The 17110-nt window shown below is 51.9% G+C and overlaps 9 protein-coding genes across 9 annotated transcripts; 3 read left to right on the plus strand and 6 right to left on the minus strand.

Annotated features, from left to right (window-relative positions):
• Positions 1-187: 187 nt before the first annotated feature.
• BO87DRAFT_53800 (serine/threonine-protein phosphatase) lies at positions 188-2062 on the plus strand. Its single transcript, XM_025629364.1, has 6 exons — positions 188-465; positions 545-586; positions 704-809; positions 872-1405; positions 1477-1549; positions 1607-2062. Exons 1-6 carry the CDS (start codon positions 304-306, stop codon positions 1677-1679), a joined length of 990 nt encoding a protein of 329 aa, XP_025479655.1. The 5' UTR covers positions 188-303; the 3' UTR covers positions 1680-2062.
• Positions 2063-2171: 109 nt separating this feature from the next.
• Positions 2172-4353, minus strand: BO87DRAFT_53817 (putative homogentisate 1,2-dioxygenase). The gene is made up of 7 exons (XM_025629365.1): positions 4143-4353; positions 4061-4083; positions 3825-3999; positions 3170-3772; positions 2950-3112; positions 2765-2887; positions 2172-2705 (listed from the first exon to the last, which is right to left on the minus strand). The coding sequence occupies exons 1-7, from the start codon at positions 4260-4262 to the stop codon at positions 2446-2448; spliced, it is 1467 nt and encodes a 488-aa protein (XP_025479656.1). The 5' UTR covers positions 4263-4353; the 3' UTR covers positions 2172-2445.
• Positions 4354-4946: 593 nt separating this feature from the next.
• On the minus strand, positions 4947-6957 carry BO87DRAFT_415947 (putative carboxylesterase; the record flags this gene model as incomplete). The annotated part of the gene is made up of 6 exons (XM_025626719.1): positions 6560-6957; positions 6322-6491; positions 6211-6258; positions 5976-6157; positions 5578-5919; positions 4947-5525 (listed from the first exon to the last, which is right to left on the minus strand). Exons 1-6 carry the CDS (start codon positions 6742-6744, stop codon positions 4947-4949), a joined length of 1506 nt encoding a protein of 501 aa, XP_025479657.1. The 5' UTR covers positions 6745-6957.
• A 396-nt stretch (positions 6958-7353) lies between these two features.
• Positions 7354-9429, minus strand: BO87DRAFT_334559 (MFS transporter). The gene is made up of 5 exons (XM_025620452.1): positions 9115-9429; positions 9016-9036; positions 8885-8942; positions 8758-8817; positions 7354-8695 (listed from the first exon to the last, which is right to left on the minus strand). The coding sequence occupies exons 1-5, from the start codon at positions 9232-9234 to the stop codon at positions 7449-7451; spliced, it is 1506 nt and encodes a 501-aa protein (XP_025479658.1). The 5' UTR covers positions 9235-9429; the 3' UTR covers positions 7354-7448.
• A 201-nt stretch (positions 9430-9630) lies between these two features.
• Positions 9631-11609, minus strand: BO87DRAFT_459051 (NEDD8-activating enzyme E1 regulatory subunit). The gene is made up of 2 exons (XM_025628917.1): positions 11083-11609; positions 9631-11021 (listed from the first exon to the last, which is right to left on the minus strand). Exons 1-2 carry the CDS (start codon positions 11455-11457, stop codon positions 9720-9722), a joined length of 1677 nt encoding a protein of 558 aa, XP_025479659.1. The 5' UTR covers positions 11458-11609; the 3' UTR covers positions 9631-9719.
• Positions 11610-11816: 207 nt separating this feature from the next.
• BO87DRAFT_376569 (ribose-5-phosphate isomerase RKI1) lies at positions 11817-13149 on the plus strand. The gene is made up of 2 exons (XM_025623324.1): positions 11817-12584; positions 12650-13149. Exons 1-2 carry the CDS (start codon positions 12206-12208, stop codon positions 13090-13092), a joined length of 822 nt encoding a protein of 273 aa, XP_025479660.1. The 5' UTR covers positions 11817-12205; the 3' UTR covers positions 13093-13149.
• Positions 13150-13170: 21 nt separating this feature from the next.
• BO87DRAFT_459053 (WD40 repeat domain-containing protein) lies at positions 13171-14538 on the minus strand. Its single transcript, XM_025628918.1, has 3 exons — positions 14504-14538; positions 14197-14452; positions 13171-14129 (listed from the first exon to the last, which is right to left on the minus strand). The coding sequence occupies exons 1-3, from the start codon at positions 14511-14513 to the stop codon at positions 13331-13333; spliced, it is 1065 nt and encodes a 354-aa protein (XP_025479661.1). The 5' UTR covers positions 14514-14538; the 3' UTR covers positions 13171-13330.
• Positions 14539-14673: 135 nt separating this feature from the next.
• BO87DRAFT_334571 (GTPase GPN2) lies at positions 14674-15984 on the plus strand. The gene is made up of 3 exons (XM_025620453.1): positions 14674-14999; positions 15064-15164; positions 15228-15984. Exons 1-3 carry the CDS (start codon positions 14711-14713, stop codon positions 15897-15899), a joined length of 1062 nt encoding a protein of 353 aa, XP_025479662.1. The 5' UTR covers positions 14674-14710; the 3' UTR covers positions 15900-15984.
• Positions 15985-16052: 68 nt separating this feature from the next.
• On the minus strand, positions 16053-17061 carry BO87DRAFT_358870 (Rpp14/Pop5 family protein; the record flags this gene model as incomplete). Its single annotated transcript, XM_025621491.1, has 2 exons — positions 16541-17061; positions 16053-16441 (listed from the first exon to the last, which is right to left on the minus strand). The coding sequence occupies exons 1-2, from the start codon at positions 16818-16820 to the stop codon at positions 16053-16055; spliced, it is 669 nt and encodes a 222-aa protein (XP_025479663.1). The 5' UTR covers positions 16821-17061.
• Between the last annotated feature and the right edge of the window lie 49 nt (positions 17062-17110).

Consider the following 17110-nt stretch of genomic DNA (forward strand, 5'->3'; position numbering starts at 1 on the left):
CCCCCCCCCCATTCCTCCACATTTCAAACCCCCTTATTTGCCCCTCTTATCTTTCTTCAATCTGTGGGTGACAGGGCTTGCTGTCCCATTCTTGGTCCGTCGTTCAATTTCCGTTGGTGCACCGTGTCTCGTCCGACCGACCTGGTTCCTCCCCCCCCCCCTCTAAGAAATCCACGCCCTCCCTCACGAGACCTCCCCTCCCCAGTTGGTCCCGCTCCACCAACCCCCCCTCGGTTGCAGTCATCTTGAACTCGCTCTCTTTCCCCCCACCACCCTCATCTTCGCTCTTGGTGGTCACTTTCAATGGACAATAACATGGAGATCGATACGGCGCGGTCGCCCGAACCTCACCACCTCTCCCCGACCACCGACCCGGGGTCCATACCCACCCTCGATGGATGGATCGAAAGCTTGATGACCTGCAAGCAACTAGCGGAGGAAGATGTCCGGAGGCTTTGTGATCGGGTGTGTGCTGCTTCTGCTGGGAATTTTGGGTGTCTTCGGAAATGAATAGTCCTAATCGTGGTCGTGTTTTTCTACATAGGCAAGAGAGGTTCTGCAGGATGAGTCGAACGTGCAGCCCGTGGTATGTGATTGACTTTTCTGCTGTTGTTGTTGTGGCCTGCCTTCCCGCGCTGCCCGGCCCTGCTCGTGGCCCCGCGGCCGTTGCGACCGATCGGGACTGACTCTTCCCAATCTATAGAAATGTCCAGTGACTGTGTGCGGTGATATACACGGTCAGTTCCATGATCTGATGGAGCTGTTCCGCATTGGTGGCCCCAATCCGGATACAAACTACCTGTTTATGGGTGAGTTGGCGTGTTACCGCTTATGCCAGTCGTCCCCCTTGGCTCACCCGCCCGCCCACTAGGTGACTACGTCGACCGTGGTTACTACTCTGTAGAGACCGTCACGCTCCTTGTCTGCCTCAAAATCCGTTACCCCCAGCGTATCACCATCCTGCGAGGAAACCACGAGTCGCGCCAGATCACGCAAGTCTACGGCTTCTACGATGAGTGCCTGCGCAAGTACGGCAACGCTAACGTGTGGAAATACTTCACCGACCTTTTCGACTACCTCCCCCTCACCGCACTTATCGAGAACCAGATCTTCTGTCTGCACGGCGGTCTGAGTCCGTCGATCGACACCCTCGACAACATCCGCTCTCTGGATCGGATTCAGGAGGTCCCGCACGAGGGTCCCATGTGTGACCTTCTGTGGAGTGACCCCGACGACCGATGCGGCTGGGGTATCTCTCCCCGTGGTGCTGGATACACATTCGGGCAGGATATTTCGGAGGCATTTAATCACAACAATGGCTTGACTCTGGTGGCACGGGCGCACCAGCTGGTAATGGAGGGTTACAACTGGTCCCAGGATAGAAATGTGGTCACGATTTTCTCCGGTATGCTGCACTGCAGAATTTGGCTCACGTCACGCGTGATATGGCGGTCATGGCTAACTATGTCTCTCTAGCTCCTAACTACTGCTACCGCTGCGGTAACCAAGCCGCAATTATGGAAATTGACGAGCATCTGAAATATACCTTGTATGCGGTGACCCCACCATTTCAATCGGAGAAGGTATTTACTGACGCAATCGACAGCTTACAATTCGATCCCTGCCCGCGCGCAGGAGAACCCATGGTCTCGAGGCGCACACCCGACTACTTCCTGTGATTTGATTTTTGTGATAGACATAACCGGCTCACCTCTGGCAAGTTGAGGTTCTCCGACCCTTCGAAAGGGCTCCAGGGACGTTTGGCAACAGAAAGACACAACCAAGGCGGTCTGGCCTGAATAATTGTATGTCCGTATTTCTGACCGTGTTGATACCAATTCATGAAAATAAAAGACGTTCCGAGACTTGCTGTTTTTTCTGTACCGTCATAATACATACAATGTGCATTATGGTTTCTTGTTGCCACCCGGTGGGGTGATGCCCTGTGTCGCTGCCTGAAAACCGGTATGCGCCTCAGGTAGACATACACCACACATGCATTATGAGCTTCGAGCCCAATATGACAGACCAACCGTAGTCGACTATCATTTTCTACCCATTTGTCATGATTTTAGGCATACTCAAGCATTTGGTGGTTGTCCTACTTTGTTGCCCCTCTATTCTGAGCGGTGAGCTTCCTAACTCTTCTCTCTAAATCCCTCAACGAATGCAAAGAAATGGTGAATTATGTAGATATGGCATTTTACAAATGATTTATACGTCATGCACACGTCACACTTCTTCAGAGAAACAATAAAGGTAATGTTGGCATATACGACTACTAGTGTCTCAAATATGTACAGACAAGACATCTAGTAATGCAATCATGACAAATCACAGGCATAATAAACAAGGACACGCACACATAAAAGCAATGGCTAAGCTCAAGGGAGGAAAAAAAAAAAAAACAAATACAAAACACAGCATATATCTGCTATGCAGAATTCAGATCTTCATCCCCTGAGCCTTCTTGGCCAATAACTCCTCGACTTCCTTCTCGTGCTTGGAGAAGTTGTCGACGAGGTTATCCCACATCTTAGGCTCGTGTTCGTGGCGCTTGTTGCTTGTCCACGCGTAATCGGTGATGGTGAATGGGCGACTCGACTCGAACATGAATGCCATTGAGGCCTCGGAGATGCGCATGGCTGGCGGGTCGACTTCCGTGGCGGCTTTGAATTCTTCGTAGGCGACGCCGTGGGGGACCACTGTTGATGATTGAATTAGATGGATGATCTCTCAGGGTTGGGATGGGGGTGATGCTTACTGCCACATTCGAAGGAGACACTTCCGGGCTGGAAGGCGTCGGAACGACCGCCGTAGTCGCCGTAGATGAGACCCATTAGTTCGGAGGCGGCGTTGCGGTGGTAGTATGGAGGGCGGTAGGTGTCTGTTATTGTTGTTGTTAGCAAGGTTGAAGAGTCATAACCTCAATTTGTGGGAGGAACGTACGCGACGCGACATCCCAGCGAGGAGAGAAGATGAGTAGATCGGCCAAGGGAGCAGTGGGATCCCGAGACTTGGCTGTAAGGACACAGAAGATGGAGGGGTCCATATGATCAACGGAGATGGAGCCGACGTTGACGAACTTGGTCATGTCGTACTTGTAAGGTACCTGTGACGCATTAGTATACTTTTGATCGGGAGCATGCTGGAAAGGGGAGTAGCATACATAGTTGCCATGCCAGGCAACCACGTCAAAGGGACTGTGGTTCTGTGTGCTCTTGAAGAACTTTCCGCCCAGCTTGTACACAATCTCCCAAGGCTCCTTGGAGATCTCATACTTCGCCGTGGGGTAGAGGAAGTCCCGTGCATTGGCGAGACCATTGGCACCCATGGGTCCCAGCTCAGGGAGTTCAAATTGACTACCCCAGATTTCAAGGATGTAACCACGAGAAGGCCCATCGGGAAGCTCTACGCGGAAACGGATGCCGCGTTGGATAATGACAATCTCTCCAGGCTGGACGAACAAGGGACCAAACTCGGTCTGAATGTCCAGTGCACCCTGTTGGGGAACGATGGCCATCTCACCATCCGAATTGACAAAGGCCTTCTTGGTCATGCTGGTGTTAGCAGTGTAGACGTGGGTGGCCAGGCCTTCCCGGAGGGTTGGCTCGCCCGAGCCAGCCACGGTCTTCAGACCAGAGACAAAGTCTACTTCGCCATTGGCTGGAATGTCAAAAGGGTGCCAGGCAAGCTGGGTAGGGGAGACATGGACGCGGGGGTTCAGAGGGAGAAAGTTGGATTCTGTGTCATTGTTATCGGGAAGGTCGGTCTATAGTCAATGTTAGTAGGTAGCAACCCTAGATGACAGCTGCAGAACATACGAATCCCTGGTGGGCAACAGCCGGACGGGCACGGTACAGCCATGCCTTCTTGTTGCAATGCCTCGGGGCAATGAAGGCCGTGGCCGTCATCTGCTCAGCGTACAGGCCAAAGCGGACATTACGAGGGCTGTTTTGGCCCTGTGGAAGGGTTCCAGGCACAGCCTCGGAGGCGAACCTAGTAGATTAACTACATCAGCCAGTTGAATCGCTAGATGCAGGAGAACGCTTTGACATACGAGTTGCCGAATCCGGCTTGGTACTGTTACACTTGAGTTAGCTACGGTAAGCAGAGGATAGGCATTGGCACAAAACACTTACTTCATAAGGATCATTCCGCCTGGTAGCGAAGGAGGGAATGGTGCCATCCTTCTGTGTCTCTGCCCAGTGGAAGATCTTCTGGTATTCTTTGGGGTCGGCGAGGTCACTTGTGGAGGGCATGATGGGTGGTAGGTCTCAAAAAAGGAGCTATTATAGGAGTAAAGGGGAGTTTGAAGAAAGAGGATAGCGCGTTTATAGAGTCATGAACCGTGATATATGGGGAGGAGAGCCGGGGCAGGTTCCAGCAGGCTCTTATCCTTGAGCTGGTGGAGTCGGTCCAAGCGGGAAGCCATTATGAAGCAATTAATCAGACCGCTGGCCATCCGGATATCCGGGCCAGCTGATTCCAAGACAGCAAGTCAGGATGGATGGATGAGACCAGAGTTTGGGAGTATTGGATGGGTTGCATACAATATGGGAAGTTGGCAAGTAATTGGGGGACTGTTCGGCAGATGTCGAGGGGGTAGTGTTGCCGAGAGCAGTAGAAGCCATGAGGAACTCAGGCAACATCAGGCACCTCAGGCATCAGCCAGTGGAGCGACCCCACATGAGTCAGGCCTGAGTAACGGTGGGGAAGTTCGCCCGCCTTTGCGCTTGCGGGGACAGCCCCGGGTAGCAGCAACCGCTGGAATTGCCGATGTATACTCCTTGGTATACACTCCAAAAAGAAATATCTCCTTTATATCAATAGCTCACAGCTTACGGTGGCACAGACAAAAGTAGTAATAGCACCGGCTGTGTTAAAGGCATTGTATCTGAATTTCTTCTATGTATCTCCATTAGAACTATGGAATAGATCGCCGTCTAATTCAACAAGCTAATCTTGCCTGCCGTCAAGGCAAATACAATAGGCATATAGACACCCATCCCAGCCTCTCTAAGAGCTTGAACATGCTCGACCCGTCTTCTAGACGCAAACTGCGCTTCAGAAATCTCGCCACAGCTCCCCAGAGGTCCGTAGGCAAATCTTCGCTCCGTAGACCACGGACTACCCCCGTTGACGAACTGCATCCAACGCGTCCGCATCTCCTGACCGACAGCTTTTGCAGCAGGGTTGAAGGACAGGTCGACGCCATCAAACAAGAACAGCAGGTCAACAGCATGATGGGCTCGGCTGGAAGCCTGCCATGGGTTGGCCTGGTCAACCACGTACTTGTAGACTCGTTTCCCTGCTGCCTGCAGTTTCTCGGCTACGACTTCCACCGGCAGCGTATAACGAACATCATTCACAAGATCCAATGCACCCAGCTTGCAGGCAGTTGGTCGATCAGCAACAACCTGATACATCTTGCGTAGCTTAGTGCCCCACTTCTCGTCCTGCTCAAATGCTGCAGTAATGGCTTCTCCATCGAATGTCTCGATTCCGTTCCTCCAAATGACTGACTGCACCGATATAAGTAAGTGATTTCAAATACTGCGATAAAGGATCACCCACCTCATACTCGGTATCACCAATCATGAGTTCTTCCACCAACTCGGACTTGCCTTCCCATCCTTGAAAGTCCTCATCCTCTTGTATCCACATGGTGTTCACATTGCACTCCTTCAAGGCCTGCAATAGAGCGGGCACCGACGACAGCCGGAGCGACGGCTCGCCCAGTTCCTGCACCTTGGCTTCCAGCGCCTTGATGAGACCTTGACCCTTCTCAACCGGCAAGGGAGAAGAGAGATAGAGCGATCCAGAAGCCAGAACGGCCCTCTTAACAGGAGTACCGGTGACTAGATGAGCATGAGTGTATACCGCCCCAGCACTCTCTCCAGCCAATGTGATGTTGTTCTGTAGGGATACCAATTAGCTTTAGTAGACAGACCACCGCGCGACGTAGTACATACTGGATCGCCTCCAAAGGTGGAGATGTTGTTCCGCACCCATTCAATACCCAGTTTCTGATCCTTGACAGCAAGGTTCTTCTCCTTGCCGTCACCAAAGCTGAAGATATTGAGTCGGTAGTTGATTGAGACGAAGATGATAGGCTGGCCGGTTTTGATAGAGTCCGCGACAATCTTGATGGGATCTATTGACTCCGTTGTCAGTTTCTGATAATGGAACACTCTTAGCTTCCCTTACCGCAGATCTTCGATGCAGCAGAGCAAAACGTCACCACCTGGGATCCTCCTGTACGACGTATTTAGCAATTGCTTTCTAGACAGTATAGAAAGATCATATGACGTTACATACCGTAAATCCACAAAAGCACAGGAAGAGGTCCCTTGGCAGAAGACGCCGGAGGACAGGTAATATCCAAGTTCAAGCATTCAAACTCATCCTCAGGCTCTTTTCCAATTGGAAAGTCCTCCGGGATGCGCAACAAATGGCGAACGTCAACATCGACCTGTGGACACCTCGGCCTACCCAAAATTGAATCCGATATCAGCACTCATTCACGCGTCCAGCAGGGAAGGATTCAGAGCAGTACCCATATTGAGAAGCATCAACCACAGCATCCCCAAAGTCATCCACCGGCTGAGCCCGCTCAAACCGCGCGGGGACAGATGCGTACTTGATACCCCGAAACTCATTCACCGTGACTCCCTCCGACCCCCTCTCAATACCCGTAAAAGTCGCACGAAGACCCTGATGTTGCACTAGCGGAGATGCCATTTTGCCAATACTTTCATAATATGCTACACACGAAGAAGAGCAATTATGACCGAGGACAATATACAGGACAGTCCAGCCGGAAAGACAGGCGGTAATGGTGCCACAGGCTCGCCAAATTTCCTATGACGAAGCATCCTAGCTCAGCTTCGTCTTTGTCAGTGATTTCTCAGCATCATCCCTTCTGATCCGGCTCATGATTCACCAGGAAATGCCGATATCCGAGCTGTCTGGCTGGGTGACTGGCTGGATTGAGGGCAACTTGGGGCTGGCCGTCTCGCCCCCGAATCCGTCATGAGGTGGGGCTGTTGCGGGGAGATCCACCCGCTGCACAAAGTTGGGTCTTTCTTTTCTACTTTTGGTCGATCTTTCTGGTTCCTGGCTGGGCTCGGTTCGAAGGCACGGAGGCGGGAATAGTTTTCTTGCCGTTTCACTAGTACTAAGGGCCACTGGTCTGATTCTCAGAAACGGGCAGTCGAAACCGGGTTGTCGTTCCTTGTCTTTCCACTCAGAACGACAACTCCTGGCAATTATCTATTCTTTACCTCAGTCATCACCATCTGCGATATGCTTGTTTCCATGGAGAGTCATGTAAGTTCTATGTCTATTGAGGCGAGACTATTTTACCAGACATTACCACTATGTATATACACCATTTTATGCTAAACCGCTTAACCCCATTTCTTTCTTTTTCCCTCCATGGTCAATCACTCTTCCGATGCAGCCGTTTCACTTCGCTTCTTCTTGAACAGAAACCCTCCCAAAAACAACAGAATAGGCACACCAGACACACCAGTCAGCAAAGCCAAAGCCCATGTCATGGTCTTCCAGCCCGCCTTTTCCCGGATAAAGCCTGCAAAGAACGGACCAACAATGGTTCCAGCAGCATATGCGGAATTGAGGATGCCATATGACAAAGCCATGGCACCACCCTTACCGAAGATATTCGGGTCCTGTGCTTCCTTTTCCTCCACAATGTATGACGCCTCGACCAACAGAGGAGGCATCAAGGAGGCTATACAAAAGCCGATGAGGACCAACAATGCACATAACAACACCTTTTGGCCCATGGAGTCGTGCGTGACAAGACGGAGCAGCACCATGAAGGGTATGGTGGAGAACAATGCTCCTGCCGCCATGTAGCGTCGTGCATTCACAAACTTGTCGTTGATCCAGCCGAAGAATGGATCGGAAATATGAGGGACGGACAAGGGCACGAAAATCAGCCCCTGGCCTGTCTGGTCCCAGCCAAAAGTGTCCTCGACGAAGAGAGGAAGGACGCTGTCAAATGAGGTCAGGACCACGGAGACGATGAAGTAAGCCCAGATGGTGACTATCATGCGCTCTGAAGCGAGAAGAGTGAGAACAGCGCTTCTGGTCTTTTTGGGGCTCGCGTGTCCAGAGGTTTCGACAGCCCGCTGTCCGACTGAAACCGGGTCATCTGACTTATCATCAGATGCACCAGCGGGCAAACGATCAGTAGTATCTTCGATGTCAGAGCACTTCTCCGTGGTTTCAGACGGCGAGATATCCGGACCTTGTTCCTTCTCCTGTTTCAACCACTTCACAGCATGCTTCTTCTCGATCATGACTAACCGCAAAACAATATCCACACCGACGAGAGCAAATGCCAGAGCAAAGACGGCATAGTATCCGCCACGGGCGTAAATAACACCACCAAGGAGTGGCCCACCCATGATTCCAAAGGTCATACCCATTCCGATATAACCCATTGCCTGCCCAAGGCCATCTTTTCCCACCGTGTCGACCAGCAACGCGGCTCCGACCGTCCATACAACCGCTGCAGATGCACCCTGGAAAATACGGCCAATGATCCAGAGACTAAGGTGAGTCCCTACACAGAGTAGAGCCGTGGAAGCGCCCAGCGCCAGCAATCCGACAATGAGTGGCCACCATCGAGATTCAAAGCGGTCGGCGATGTAGCCCGCAACGGCTGAATATTACAATGATTAGCATGAACATTCGTTAAAACGATGTGGCAAGGGTTATACTCACGCGATGCTGCTAATAGCGCTGCGCCATACAATGCTAACAAGATAGACGTCCATGATTGTTCTACCCCATGTTATAGTCAGCATCAACTCACCATCTATAGTATATAGTACCGAAATGGTCAACTCACCCTGATCAACAGACATCCCAACCCTCTCATGTAAAGCGGTAGGAGCCACGGGAACAATCTACGATTGACTTCCAACATCAGTAATCTAAACCCAGATATAATAAAGTCAATGGTACACTCAAGCCACATACCAGTCCATAAAGTAAGACATCCTATCCAACATCCGATATTTAGCACGTGGGTCAAGATACCAAGCCAACCTAAGTAAAGAAAAGCAACGCAAAGCATACCGTGAAGACAGCAAAAACCACCACAAAGATAATAAACGCATTAGATGACCTCCACTTCAAAAATACCGGTGGCTTGGTGTCATCCTGCCCTGGCACTAAGCCACGCAGATTCCAGGTCATGTTATAAGGCTGTATGTATGTATGTACTAGAACTGCTTGGATGGGACTGGGTCGTTCCGCAACATCGGGACCGACTGACTCTCTGCAATGCTTCGGCAGGTATGTGTGGTTTTGACAGAATGTTTTAGTGTAATGCAGATCAGGACGATTACTTAAGACCACTAGATTAACTAGATGAGATTGACTTTGTGTCAGGAGTGAAGGACTAGTTATACGTGTACGAGGGAGTGGCCGATCAGGGTCAAATCCTGTTGCTATGCGATCTGCTCGGCGCCCGCGGGGCCCGAGCCCAATCTTATCGATGGGTCACAGGCTCACCAGTGGGACGGGATGAAATATCTACATGTTATTACGAATACGAGTGGTTAGAATATGCGTAAAGTAATAATGGTTGACCAATTGTTAAGTGGCGTATTGAATTTCGTGACTCATGGCATAATGCTGCCTTATGGGGGCTACTGCAGGTTTCATATTCGCCACCGTCTTCATAGCTTGTACATCTCGCTGCGGCTGCGCACCCCGTCAAAAATGCAAGTGTTATCCAAGGGCACATACTGCCTGGTAATTACTTTGAGCGCCTCCTGCGCGACTAGTCCTCCGGTGAGCGAGGAGATGTTGTGTAGTTCACCGCCTTGCGTCCTCCGTAGCTCCTGTGCCGCTTGTAGGATTCGCTCCCTTGCGTCTCCGTCCTCAATAGTGGATGCACCTTCAGGTTGAAGCGCTCCAAGGATGCGGTCTATTGCAGAGTCCCACACCTTCTCATCATCCAAGGCCTCCTCTGATATCTTGCCCGCTTGTATGTCGGTGATTATATCATCCAGGGCCTGGAAGGCAAGGAAGGTCGGCACAAGGGAGTCTGGAATATCAATGTTGTTCCGAATCGCCTTTAAAGTAGTTGCCTCCCCATCCACTATCGGAATATCGCGGCCATGGATAACCTTGATGTGAGCCGCATTCTTGCAGAAGACCTCAATATCCTTGTCCGAAGCTGGGGCCGGGCGTGGTCCAAGCTGTGCTTCAAGGCTTCGGACGATCTGAGTAACTTCTTCTATGTCCTTGCGAGCCTTTGACTTGTAGATGTTCTGAAGAGAAACATAGTCGGCTGATTGAGCCTTCATGTCGGGTAGAGAGCCCGGTAAAGGAAGTACACTGTGTCTCTGGTAGTATTCACGGATTGCCGCCGCGATAATCCAGAAGTTGGCCGAGTCCGGGGCTGGGTGCTTGCATTCTTCCATCTCGAAGATCTCACGAAGGGAACTGCGTAAGCTGAATGGGTTCAAGGTCTTCAAAACTGCGGCAACAGCCTCATCATAGTTCTCCTCTCCACCTTCGGGGTTGCTTGTTCTTGCACTAGACCGCACCAGTTCCCTGAATTCTGATTTCTCTTTGTAGTTCGATGGTACCTGGCCATCATGCGCTTCTTTCCACTGCTCTAGGTGATGCAGAAGAAGCAGAATGTACGGAACATGGCCATGCTGGTGATCATCCAGGCTGTCCAGGTTGCGAATGCTAGCACCGGCCGCTGCCAACTCAGGCCAAGGGTTTAGGAGACGGAGATCCTGTGTGCTTTCAGGATCTGGATGTGTCTCTACTATAGGAAATGCGGCCGGGAGCTGGAGAGAGAAGGTGGAATAGAATCCAACCGAGCGTGTGTAGATTACTGGGATGCCAAACTCTTTAGCAGCCTTGCAAATGGCCTCCAAAGAAGGGCGTTTTACCGGTCCAGACACCAAGACCAGCTTGTGCTGCGGAAGAAACTCTGGGTCCTTCAACAGTTCTGAGATTGACTTGTGCTCAGTCTTCGTTAGCTCTGCAGCAGGATCGAGCAGTTGGGGTGGATGAAGTCACCTTAGTATGGAAGCTTCCATCTACGTCCGGGTTTAGTTCTCGTAGCAATCGACAGGTCTCCTCGGCTCGGGACTTGCCCAAGCTCTCTTCTTCCAAGAAAAAGTTGACCCCGAGGTCCGGCTCGGTGACAACTGCAGGGTCCACAATCGTGAAACCTCCGACTCCAGGAAGTACAAGGTTCTTAAGGGTTTCCACGCCGACTACACCGGGTACACCCGTGTTGTGCTTGCCCCAGGGTTCGTCAGAGTTGACGAGAAGCACGCGGGACTCTTCTAGGGCTTGCTGTCCACTTGCTGCCCACAAGCGCAATTGGCGATCATATTTCCTCTCTTTCGAGGACGGTCCAACCAACGCACTCGGGAAGGCCTCTGCCATGAGGGGCTAAAGCGGAGAAGAGACGGAGATAGACAAAGACAAGTTAGGTCGAAAGGAGGGGGATCAACAAGCTGGAATAATGTTCCAGTGACAATCCCTGGTTGTAGGAAGATGGAGCAACACGATCACAAGCACCCGAATGGACCGACGACTTGTTGAGGTATTGATATTCCGATCAAGTAAGAGCGATGGAATCCATATGTTGGCTGTAGTCACATGATCGATGCGATGCACGGACCCACCGGAGCTGCTTGTGGCCTTGCTGCCTGTATGCCTGAGGCTGCCAATACTATGACGACACAACCCCGCCGGAGGAAAAGACGCCGAACAACAATCTGTCACTCGCTGCATTTATCAGACGGATCTACTCTGTAAGCGGATGATATAAGCTGTCAAGATCTCAATTGCTATGCCATGAGATTTGCACTTCCGCGTGGCTGTCTGTCATCCCTGTAAGTGGTCCAATCCTTTTGCTGGAAAACTTTCCCTGGGCTTGTCGCATCTCCCCCCACCGCGGGCATCCACTACATTTGACGGTTCCTCCCCGAATTTGCAGGGGCTCGATTCGAGGGTTTCTTGTCCCCGGAATAGTCCGCCTACTAATCTTAACAACAGATCCCGGCTCGGCGGTTTCCCCTCATCTTCTACTTATTCTCGTGTTCGTCTCTGCTTACGATCAAATTGCTCGTCTCCTCCCGTTGTGCCCCTCTTCTTCATTCCCAACGCTACCTTTCGCCGTCATTCCACCATGGCCAGCGTCGTCGAAGCCGCAAAGCGCGCAGCCGGTAAGGCTGCCGTCGAGAACCACTACCCCAAGGACGCCAAATACGTCGGCATTGGCAGTGGTTCGACCATTGTCTACGTGGTCGAGGCCATTAAGGAGTCCGGAATAGACACCTCCACCACCAAATACATCCCCACCGGCTTCCAGTCCAAGCAGCTGATTGTCAACGCTGGTCTGACCGCGGTGGACTTTGATGCCCTCCCCGAAGGCACGGTTCTGGATGTTGCCTTTGATGGTGCCGATGAGGTCGACGATGAGCTGAACCTGATCAAGGGTGGTGGTGCTTGTCTCTTCCAGGAGAAGATCGTGGCTCTCCAGGCCAAGGAGTTCATCTGTGTGGCTGGTGAGTATATTATGCGCCGATCGATAGTGTCTGGAGGGCATGTGCACTAACCTCCCGCTTAATAGACTCCCGCAAGCTCCAGTCCCGCCTGCTCACCGGCTGGAAATACATCCCCATCGAAGTCGCTCCTATCGCGGCCCGTCGCGTTCTCGGTGCTCTCAAGGAAATTGGCAGCATTGACCCCGCTATCCGCGTGAACTCCGACGCCAAGCAAGGCCCATTGAAGACCGACCAGGCCTTCTACATTATCGACGCTCCCTTCAAGACTCTGCTGACCCAGGCAGACGTGGCTGCTGGAAAGGACGGCAGTGGCAAGGACGGCGTGTGGGAGGTCCACTCCCTCGCTCAGGCCATCAAGCAGATTCCCGGTGTTCTCGACGTGGGTATCTTCTCTGGCGTGACGGGCCCTCAGGCGCAGGCGCTCGGTGGTGTCGGAGGCCAGAAGCCTATTGCTGCCTACTTCGGTATGCCTGACGGCTCGGTGTCCGTCAGAAAGGCCACTGCTTAATTGGGACTGCTCCCTAACGCCATATACGATACGTCAAGAGATTAGAAGAAAAAGTACAAGTACAAAATGATACCATGTAGACTGTTAGCACGAATCGGACTATTTTACGCTTTCTATAACCTGGTGCCTCGTAACTGTGATACCAATGAACCAAAAGTAAGAACAAGAACACCAGTCTCCGCACGCCGGTCATCAAGACAAAGTAAGTCAGTTTCATAAGGCGACAATATACTCAAGCTTATTTGGCGCCCTTCCCCTTCGCTTCCGTCTCTCCAAGCTCACGTACAAAGATCTTAACCGTCCCTTCGACAACATCATCTTTCCCATCCTCGAAGCCCGGACTAATCGCAATCGCCAGGTACTTTCCATTACCACTAAAGTCCACGGCAGCTACACTCGACGGGTACTTCTGGTACTGTCTGATTCTCCTCTTCGCGATACCATCCCAAAGCGCGACCACTCCATCACCACCGCCGGAGGCAAACGTACCGTGGACCGGGTGGAACGCCAGTGCATTAACAGGGTAGACAACGTCGACATCATCTGCCGTCTGTCTGTGACACTTGAAGGCATATTTGCGGGCCTGCGACTCGGCGGACGGGTCGAACCATTCGACCGCAACACGGCCCTCAATACTGGATGACGCGTATCCTGCATCGTCAGGCATGCACGCCACCGAGCGAGTCATGAACTTCAAGCTGCTCTCCCTTCGCTGCCAGGGCTCGATTTCAATCTTGTTGGGGCCGGTACCCTCCGACTGAGCGGTGAGCATAGCCAATGCTTTCAGATCGTAGATGTGTAGGGCGCGGGAAGCCATTGCGACGACGAGCTTCGTAGCGGTAAGAGACATGGAGAAGGGCTTCGAGGGGAGGGGAATGATAGCGGGGGCTGTGGCGGGATCGTTCGTCGGGTGAACATGCAACGTGGAGTCCCAGGATGCGGATATTACTAGGTTGTGTTCCTTGCTGAAAACGACGCTGCGCACGCCAGCCTCGTGGCTACTGAGGACGGTCTGGGTGGATGATGCTACATCGATTCTGTTTGGTGTCAGCAGGGAATGGATTGAGGATGCGCCAGTTGCTAACGGAGGTGTCATGAACTCACTTCTTGACGTCCCAGTCCAAGCCAGCCGTGTAGATCTCATCCTCGGTTGCGCCGAAACACACATCCAATACCGGAGCACGGTGCTCGAACTTCTGTAACAGCTTTCCTTCTCCGACGGCGCCATTCTCGTCGCGCAGGTCATACAAATACACGTTCTTATCCCATGAAGAAACGACGATTCGCGTAGAGTCGGGGTCGGGCGAGAACTTCAAGGCGGAGATAGCATCCGTCGGCGGAGATGCGACAGAGAATTGATCTGGTACCTGTCAGTGGGTGAGGTTTGCCACAGAATCAATACGCGACTTACTTGACGCCATATTCTTTGCTTGAACCTTCAACGAGCCCAATTGTATATCGTTGTTGATCGGCCCGTCGTCATGGAAGCTTCACCTTCAGACCATTTTCTGCCATCCGCCACCGCCCTGGAATATTCTCCCCGCCATCATCATCGATTGATTGCATTGACGTCGGACATTCTCTGGATCGAACACATTCTTGTGCGCAGATCTTCATCATGCCGTTCGCGCAACTCGTGATAGGGCCCCCCGGTGCCGGAAAGTCAACCTACTGCAATGGCATGCACCAGTTCCTCGGAGCTATTGGTCGCAAATGCTCCATTGTGAATCTGGACCCCGCAAATGATAAAACATCATATCCGTGCGCGCTGGACGTTCGCGACCTTGTCACGTTAGAGGAGATCATGAGTGAGGATCAGTTGGGGCCTAATGGGGGTATCTTGTATGCGCTGGAGGAATTAGAGGAGAACTTTGACTGGCTTGAGGAGGGACTGAAGGATCTCGGAGGTATGCGCATTATGCCGTCTAAAGTACTACAAAATCATACGTTAATAGTTCTTTCATATGATAGAGGACTACGTCTTGTTCGACTGCCCGGGCCAAGTTGAACTGTTCACACACCACTCTTCCCTTCGGAACATATTCTTCAAATTGCAGAAGATGGGCTACAGAGTATGTCCTACCCGCCCTATCCGGAGTTATTACTATGCGATACTAACAATAGACGATGCGCAGCTCATCGTGATCCATCTCATCGACTCCTACAACCTCACACTACCATCGATGTACATTTCCGCCCTTCTCCTCTCCCTCCGCGCCATGCTCCAAATGGATCTACCTCACCTGAACGTCCTCACCAAGATCGACAACCTATCGAACTATTCCCAGCTGCCATTCAACCTTGACTACTATACAGAAGTGCAAGACCTCAGCTACCTTCTACCGCACCTCGAAGCCGAATCGTCACGGCTATCACACGAAAAGTTCGGACCGCTCAACAACGCGATCATCGACCTAGTGGAGGAATTCGGACTAGTAAGCTTCGAGACGCTAGCCGTAGAGGACAAGAAGAGCATGATGAATCTACTGCACGTTATCGACCGTGCCAGTGGCTACGTCTTCGGACCCGCCGAGGGTGCCAACGACTCCATCTGGCAGGTTGCTGTCCGAGAAGGCCTGGGACAGATGGACATCCGAGACGTGCAAGAGCGGTGGCTCGACGCGAAAGACACGTACGATGAACACGAGCTAAAGCAGCTGGAGGAAGAGGCGAAAGCCAACGAAAAGGCAGCCGAAGAAGCATCAGCAAAGCAACCCAATATGAACTTCGATGATGACGACGAATACGACGATCTGGGCAGGGGGTCGATACCAGATGGCGGCGTGAAGGTTATACGAAAATCATGACATGACATGGAATCTATCCCAGCATCTATATTCCATCCACACACACACTGTATAATATAGGGTATCTCTAATGAAAACGATCAAGACAAAACTCCCAGCACCTAGTCCCATGCCCCATCCTAGAACATAACTCCCATCCACATCAATCCATCATCAATCATCATCCTCACTCTCCATCACCACATCCACATCCACACCCAAATCCACGTCCCCCTCCCCCCCAGTACCCGGCGTACTCACCTCCCCACCCACATCGACCAACCCACCCAACAACCCCTCCAAAACCCCACTCTCCTCCGCCTCCCTCAACCTCACAATCTCCCTCCTGGCCCTACGAATCGCCTCCTCCTCAGCCTTGCGCATCGTCCCCGACACCCTAATAACCCGAAACACACAAGCCCTGGTCGAACTCGACCTCTTCGACCCAGGGTCACTAAACCCAGGGACCTGCGACATGCAAGTCAACGCGGTCCAGACAAGCCTGAACGACGCGCGAGGACACCGAATAATCGCCGTCGAAGTAGCAGGGGAGAGATATTTCACTACACCCACAAACCATCCATCAGCCTCACTATCACAACACATAGCAAATAGAAAACACAAAACAAATCAAAGATAGAGGGGGAAGGAAACAAACATACCACTAATACCCCCCGCGCCAGCACCACCTAATCTACCAACACCGTAATCGCCAAACATGAGGGAGACTTCCTCTCGTACCATCTTTGCTAGTAGACCGGGTGTTAGGGCGTCGGATGTGGGCGAGTGGATTTGTAGCTGTGCTTGCGATTTGGATTTGGATTGGGGGTTGCTGTTGCTGTTGCTGTTGTTGTTCTTGGTGCGGGAGGTGGCTGCGGGCCATGTTGAGGGGTCGGGATAGAGGATATCGAGGAGGATGTAGCGGTGTTTGAGGCGGACCATTGTTTAGTATTTTGGTGGTATTTGGAGATATGGAGGAAAGTTCGAGGTGGTTGTGTTGTAGTGCTGGTAGGTTGATAGGTGGTATTTGGTAGAAGTTGATTCGCGGGATGATTTCTGGGGTGAGATTTTTTGCGCGCCACCTCCTAGCAGAGTGCGCGTGTGGTATTATCGACAATTGGGCGGTGGTCTGAATGGGAAGTTTGACGTCGATTGATTATGTTTGAAAGCTGGAAGATGGTAGTTATATCGAGCAGATCGGCGCGGGCAGAGGCCGTTTTTCTGCCGCATGT

This window comes from Aspergillus neoniger (genome assembly GCF_003184625.1).
Source record: "Aspergillus neoniger CBS 115656 unplaced genomic scaffold BO87scaffold_16, whole genome shotgun sequence".
Classification (NCBI taxonomy): Eukaryota; Fungi; Ascomycota; class Eurotiomycetes; order Eurotiales; family Aspergillaceae; genus Aspergillus; species Aspergillus neoniger.

What these genes read in the sequence shown, in the direction of transcription:
- BO87DRAFT_376569 (XM_025623324.1), top strand. Translation starts at nt 12,206, where the DNA reads ATGGCCAGCGTCGTCGAAGCCGCAAAGCGCGCAGCCGGTAAGGCTGCC. An exon ending in GGAGTTCATCTGTGTGGCTG is followed by an intron (nt 12,585 to 12,649) that starts GTGAGTATATTA and finishes CCCGCTTAATAG; the next exon opens with ACTCCCGCAAGCTCCAGTCC.
- BO87DRAFT_459051 (XM_025628917.1), bottom strand. Translation starts at nt 11,457, where the DNA reads ATGGCAGAGGCCTTCCCGAGTGCGTTGGTTGGACCGTCCTCGAAAGAG. An exon ending in ATGGAAGCTTCCATACTAAG is followed by an intron (nt 11,022 to 11,082) that starts GTGACTTCATCC and finishes ACTGAGCACAAG; the next exon opens with TCAATCTCAGAACTGTTGAA.
- BO87DRAFT_334571 (XM_025620453.1), top strand. Translation starts at nt 14,711, where the DNA reads ATGCCGTTCGCGCAACTCGTGATAGGGCCCCCCGGTGCCGGAAAGTCA. An exon ending in GGGACTGAAGGATCTCGGAG is followed by an intron (nt 15,000 to 15,063) that starts GTATGCGCATTA and finishes TTCATATGATAG; the next exon opens with AGGACTACGTCTTGTTCGAC. An exon ending in TGCAGAAGATGGGCTACAGA is followed by an intron (nt 15,165 to 15,227) that starts GTATGTCCTACC and finishes GACGATGCGCAG; the next exon opens with CTCATCGTGATCCATCTCAT.
- BO87DRAFT_459053 (XM_025628918.1), bottom strand. An exon ending in TTGGACTGGGACGTCAAGAA is followed by an intron (nt 14,130 to 14,196) that starts GTGAGTTCATGA and finishes GACACCAAACAG; the next exon opens with AATCGATGTAGCATCATCCA.
- BO87DRAFT_53817 (XM_025629365.1), bottom strand. Translation starts at nt 4,262, where the DNA reads ATGCCCTCCACAAGTGACCTCGCCGACCCCAAAGAATACCAGAAGATC. An exon ending in GGCGGAATGATCCTTATGAA is followed by an intron (nt 4,084 to 4,142) that starts GTAAGTGTTTTG and finishes CAAGTGTAACAG; the next exon opens with TACCAAGCCGGATTCGGCAA. An exon ending in TTGCCTGGCATGGCAACTAT is followed by an intron (nt 3,113 to 3,169) that starts GTATGCTACTCC and finishes AATGCGTCACAG; the next exon opens with GTACCTTACAAGTACGACAT.
- BO87DRAFT_334559 (XM_025620452.1), bottom strand. Translation starts at nt 9,234, where the DNA reads ATGACCTGGAATCTGCGTGGCTTAGTGCCAGGGCAGGATGACACCAAG. An exon ending in TGGTTTTTGCTGTCTTCACG is followed by an intron (nt 9,037 to 9,114) that starts GTATGCTTTGCG and finishes GATGTTGGATAG; the next exon opens with GATGTCTTACTTTATGGACT. An exon ending in ATGTCTTACTTTATGGACTG is followed by an intron (nt 8,943 to 9,015) that starts GTATGTGGCTTG and finishes AGTCAATCGTAG; the next exon opens with ATTGTTCCCGTGGCTCCTAC.
- BO87DRAFT_53800 (XM_025629364.1), top strand. Translation starts at nt 304, where the DNA reads ATGGACAATAACATGGAGATCGATACGGCGCGGTCGCCCGAACCTCAC. An exon ending in AGTCGAACGTGCAGCCCGTG is followed by an intron (nt 587 to 703) that starts GTATGTGATTGA and finishes CCCAATCTATAG; the next exon opens with AAATGTCCAGTGACTGTGTG. An exon ending in TACAAACTACCTGTTTATGG is followed by an intron (nt 810 to 871) that starts GTGAGTTGGCGT and finishes CCCGCCCACTAG; the next exon opens with GTGACTACGTCGACCGTGGT.